The sequence below is a fragment of the Corvus brachyrhynchos genome, unplaced genomic scaffold, assembly GCF_000691975.1.
Source record: "Corvus brachyrhynchos isolate BGI_N302 unplaced genomic scaffold, ASM69197v1 scaffold580, whole genome shotgun sequence".
Taxonomy (NCBI): domain Eukaryota; kingdom Metazoa; phylum Chordata; class Aves; order Passeriformes; family Corvidae; genus Corvus; species Corvus brachyrhynchos.
This window is the reverse complement of record NW_008240032.1, coordinates 379,939-385,059: the sequence shown is the minus strand read 5'-3', so window position 1 is coordinate 385,059 and position 5,121 is coordinate 379,939. Positions and strand designations below refer to the sequence as shown.

General features: G+C 57.0%; 1 protein-coding gene across 1 annotated transcript in view; it reads left to right on the top strand.

The window, feature by feature from the left end:
* The first annotated feature begins 1,937 nt into the window (after positions 1 to 1,937).
* SERINC2 (serine incorporator 2) overlaps positions 1,938 to 5,121 on the top strand; it is a 4,578-nt gene continuing 1,394 nt past the window's right edge. Inside the window, exons 1-7 of the mRNA XM_017743737.1 lie at positions 1,938 to 2,139; positions 2,879 to 3,066; positions 3,173 to 3,252; positions 3,364 to 3,501; positions 3,616 to 3,785; positions 4,070 to 4,160; positions 4,277 to 4,412. Of these exons, the coding sequence (XP_017599226.1) occupies positions 2,104 to 2,139; positions 2,879 to 3,066; positions 3,173 to 3,252; positions 3,364 to 3,501; positions 3,616 to 3,785; positions 4,070 to 4,160; positions 4,277 to 4,412 (839 nt within the window). The 5' untranslated portion in view covers positions 1,938 to 2,103. The remainder of the gene's footprint in view (positions 2,140 to 2,878; positions 3,067 to 3,172; positions 3,253 to 3,363; positions 3,502 to 3,615; positions 3,786 to 4,069; positions 4,161 to 4,276; positions 4,413 to 5,121) is intronic.

Below are 5,121 nucleotides of genomic sequence, written 5' to 3'. Positions count from 1 at the left end.
AGGCCAGGCTGGACATTGGGTCTGGAGCAGCCTGGCACAGTGGGAGGTGTCCCTGCCCATGGCAGAGGTGGGATGGGATGGTCTGAACCCCCAAACCACAACTTCCTAAAGAACACCAAACCTCAAGATTTTCCCATCCAGCACCAGTGATTTTGGGACTGGTGCTTTTTGTTTCAGTTGGCACTGAAGGAGGAGGAGCTGGAGGTGTGGATGGAGCACTGGGGTGCTTTGCTACATCAGGAGGAATAATGCAGGAATTCTGCATTTAAAGGGATTTTTGTTGTTGTTCCATGGTTTGTTTTTTTTTTTGATTTGAAGGGAAATACAGCAACGCCAGCACATTTTAATGCACTCTGATGCACGTGGTGCATTTAATGAGGCTGAAATGAAGCAGTCTCTAATTGAAAGCCATTTCCTCGTGCTTCCAGGTTGGAAACACAAAGTGAGGCCCTTCGAGCAGCTCCTGGAGAGGCAGGATGAGGGTTTCCATGGGATACCGGGGGTCTCTCACCCTGTGGGTACCAGCAGCTCTTAATGGGGCAGGGATGTGGGGATAAGAGGAATAAGTAGGAAGGAGGGGATTTTTCTCCAATAACGGTGTGCTTATGTTTAAAAAAGATTCGAAGCCACCTTTGGTGATTTGGGGACATCAAAGTGGTCGCTTTGCAAAGGGAGCCACAGGCCTGGGCTCCCGCTCACACAGCAGCTCCACCCCTGGTTGTGTGTTCTGCCATGTCCATTGTTTACTCTGATTTCAACAATGAGAAATACACCTTTGACTCGATGCCGAGCCATCTGTGATTAGTACCGATGGCAGGGCCTGATGTGGGGGCACGTGGCCACAATAAACGCACAACCCATGCACATCCCTGAAGAGCAGGAGAGAGCAGAGCCCTTCTCCTGCCTGCAGGGGTGTCTGGCTGCTGTGCCGAAGTGCAGGAGAGGAGGAGCAGTTCCACGGGAGCAGGGTTTGTTCTGCACCGTCCTTGTGCGGGAAACTCGCACCCGTGTTTTGGTATCAGTGAGGTTGGGTTTCCTCAGCCAGGATTTCCCTGGTTCCCCAGCAACGGGAGCCTCTGGAACGGGGTGCACCTGGCAGCACTGCCCATGCTGGATTTGGGGACACACCGGGGACTCTCGGGGGTGCTGTGCCTCAGTTTCCCCACCTGTAAAGTGGCCCTTGCAGAGGGGGAAGGACAGCAGGACTGCTTCCCCCATGATGGTGATCTCAGTGTCTCCCCAGCCTGGATTTGACTGAAAGGACAGCCTGAAATTATTTTGGGAACCTTATTTCTGTACAAAAAGGAGACTCCTGCAGGGCAGGGCTTGGTTTGACCGGACCTCTGCATGAAGCACATGAGGGTGTCTCCAGACTCTCAGTGGCATTTTCCACGCTGGCTGTTCCTGTGGCTCTTTTGGTTTTCAGCAACTTTTTTGGGGGGGATTTGGTGCCGTTTCCATGAGGTCCTGTATTACCGCAGGGCTCGTTCCTACGGTATATCACTGTGTCCCGCAGCCGTAGGGAGGAGGAGGAGAGAAGATCCAGCAGGCAGGAATTGTGCAGCAAGATTGATTTATTTAATTATTTTATAAACTCTTTTATAGACTTTTTTCTTCATAGTCTAATTGGACAAAGGACCAGCCACCTCTTGGGGGGTGATTGGCTAAAATCCTAAAACATCCATTGTCAAAATATTTTTCTACTATACCATAAACAAGACTTTTCAAGGTTGCAGGTGGCTTGGTTGTTTACATTCTCTGCTACCTCTTCTGTGAGAGAGAAAAGTCTCTCACGGACTTAGAAAATAGCAAGAAAATCCTCGCTAGCAGCATTTTTGTATCTACGGTCCTGTGAGCTGTGGTGTGAGTAGCTCTAAGCAATGGTGTGGATTCCCAGTGGGATCTCCTTAGGGATTGCCTTGGGCACATATTTTGGGGCCCATTTCTCCCCCTCAACTCGGGCTGGTCTCCTTGCAGGTGTCGTGTCTCTGCGGCTCTGCCCCGTGCCTGCTCTGCGGCTGCTGCCCCTCAACCAAGAACTCCACCATCTCCCGCCTCCTCTTCACCTTCTTCCTCTTCCTCGGCACCCTCGTGTCCATCATTATGATAATCCCTGGCGTGGAGAAGGAGTTGCACAAGGTAAAGAACTCCTGGAGGTCGCTGGGAAGAAACAACCCAACTCGTGGTGGGGACGTGAAGCTCAATCAAAAAAGTGAATTTTTGGGTCACGATGTGCTCCTGTTCCTTTTTTTCTGAGCATCTCACTGGGAGAAGGTGTTTTTAGCCCTAGTTTTCCACAGAGGGGAGAATGCAGTGGGATCATTTCGTGCAATTTTTAGTTTTCCCAGGTGTCTCCCTGGAAAGTTTCCTACATCCTGTTTTTTGGGGTTCAGCTGATGACTTGCACGTCAAGGAGGTGGGACTTGAGGAGGAGGGAGCAGAGCTCTGCCAGCTGAGCTGGGCTTTAGGGAAAGGCCATTTTCATCCCAGCTTTCCACTGACTGGCTGGGTGGCTTTAGCTGTGTCACCTCACCACTGTCCCCAGGCAAGTGGCATTGGAGCAGTCATGGTCTGGCCCATCTTTAGTGGCACCAGGGCTTGTGAAGGGTGTGGAATCACAGAAGGGATTGTGTTGAAAGGAATCTCAAAGCCCAGCTCAAAGCCGTGGGCAGGGATGCCTCCCACTGTCCCAGGCTGCTCCAAACCCCGTCCAGCCTGGCCTTGGACACTTCCAGGGATCCAGGGACAACCACAGCTGCTCTGGGGCTTCCCAGTCCAGGAGCTGATCTTCAATCAGCTCAATCCAAGACCTTCCCACAACCACCAATCCCCAGCAGGATGTGCTGAGGTGATGCTCACTCCCCCGCCACAATTCCAGCTCCCCGGTTTCTGTGAAGGCAGCAGCTCGGTGCTGGAGGTCCAGCCCCACCTGGACTGCAGCAGCTTCCTGGGCCACAAGGCCGTGTATCGCATGGGCTTCGCCATGGCCGCCTTCTTCTGCCTCTTCGCCGTGCTCATGGTGTGCGTGCGCAGCAGCAAGGACCCGCGGGCCGCCCTGCAGAACGGGTGCGTGTGGTCCCTTTGGTCCCCGGGCTGCTGGGGTGGGGGTGGGCAGGACGCCCCATCCCTGTCCCCGCTGGGTGCACACCGTGCCTCCTCTCTCCTCCCACAGCTTCTGGTTCTTCAAGTTCCTGGTGCTGGTGGGGATCACGGTGGGGGCCTTCTACATCCCCGACGGTGCCTTCACCACAGGTGAGGAGCTGCCCGTGCTCTCCTGGGCACCTCTGCATGGGGTTAAACCCAGGCCTGTGCCCCCGAATCTCACTCGCCCTGCTCTCAGCTGGTTTTTCTCCTCCTCTCAAGTCTGGTTTTACTTCGGTGTGGTCGGCTCCTTCCTCTTCATCCTCATCCAGCTCGTTCTCCTCATCGACTTCGCGCACTCCTGGAGCCAGCGGTGGCTGTGCAACGCGGGCGAGAGCAACGCCAAGGGCTGGTACGCAGGTGGGTGTGGTGGCAGCGCCCGTGGCTTGGGGCTCAGCTCATCCCAGGGCCCGGTGAGGCTGAGCTGGCTGCGACTGGGAGCTCTGCTCCAGCCTCTTTGGTGTCCTCCCCCAGCCCTCTGCACCGTCACCTTCATCTTCTACGCCGCCTCCATCGCGGCTGTTGCGCTGCTCTACGTCTACTACACCAAGCCCGAGGGCTGCACGGAGGGCAAGGCCTTCATCAGCATCAACCTCATCCTCTGCCTCATCGTCTCCGTTGTGTCCATCCTGCCCAAGATCCAGGTGAGGTGGTGGGGAGCACCCAGGAGGCCGGGGCTGTGTCACCCTGGGGTACAGGAGCACCCAGGAGGCCAGGGCTGTGTCACCCCGGGGTACAGGAGCACCCAGGAGGCCAGGGCTGTGTCACCCCGGGGTACAGGAGCACCCAGGAGGGGCTGTGTCACCCCGGGGTACAGGAGCACTCAGGAGGGGCTGTGTCACCCCGGGGTACAGGAGCACCCAGGAGGCCAGGGCTGTGTCACCCCAGGGTACAGGAGCACCCTGAGCACCCACTGTTGTGTTTGCAGGAGGCTCAGCCGCACTCGGGGCTGCTGCAGGCGTCCCTCATCACCCTCTACACCATCTACGTCACCTGGTCCGCCCTGGCCAACGTGCCAAGTAAGGCAGACACAGCCTCGGGTTTGGGAGAGGGGAGGATGGGGCAGGAACGCTCACCGGGGTGGGAGTTTGTCCCTCCGTGTCCTTGGGGGCTGACCCCCCGTGTGTCCCCTCAGCCCAGCGCTGTAACCCCACGCTGCTGGTGAGGAACAGCACTGGCCCGGCCACGGCCACCGAGCCGCCGACAGCCTGGTGGGACGCCCCGAGCATCGTGGGGCTGCTGATCTTCATCCTCTGCACCCTCTTCATCAGGTGAGCTCTTGGCTCGTGTCCCTGAGCACAGAGCCATGGGAGGGGTCTCTGGAGGGGAGGTCACACCTTGGTCCGGGGGTTTTGTCACTGAAGGCTCCTTGCCCGCCCATCCCACCTGCCCAGGGTGAGCACAGTCACTGTTTTTAGGGTTTTCCCACAGCCCCAGATTGCTCTGCCTGTCCTGGGGATGGCCCCAAGGACAAAACCCCTGCCATGGCAGGGCCTTATCAGAGCTGGGCACTGGATCCCGTCCCTCAGCCTGCTGGCAGTGCTTTGCCTGATGCAACCTTGGCTTTCTGCAGCTGTTCTCATTGCTGCCTCGTGTTCCCCGGTGCCTGCCAGCAGCCCCAGGGCCTTTCCCAGAGCTGTTTTCCAGCTGAGTGGCCCTCATTCCACATTGGAAACTGGGATTATTCTCCCCAGGGCCAACCTTTGCCATTCATTCTCCCTGTTGAGCTTCCAGTCAGGCTCCCAGGACCTAAAGGGGCTCCAGGAGAGCTGCAGAGGGACTGGGGACAAGGACGACAGAGATTTTAGGGTTTCCTCACAGTCTCTGTGCCCTAAACTGCCCTGACTGTCCCACACCTAAAGGGGCTCCAGGCGAGCTGGAGAGGGACTTTGGACAAGGGCCACAGTCACAGCTTTTAGGGTTTTCCCACAGCCTGCATCCCTCAAACTGCCCCGGGGACGGCCCCAAGGACAAAAGCCC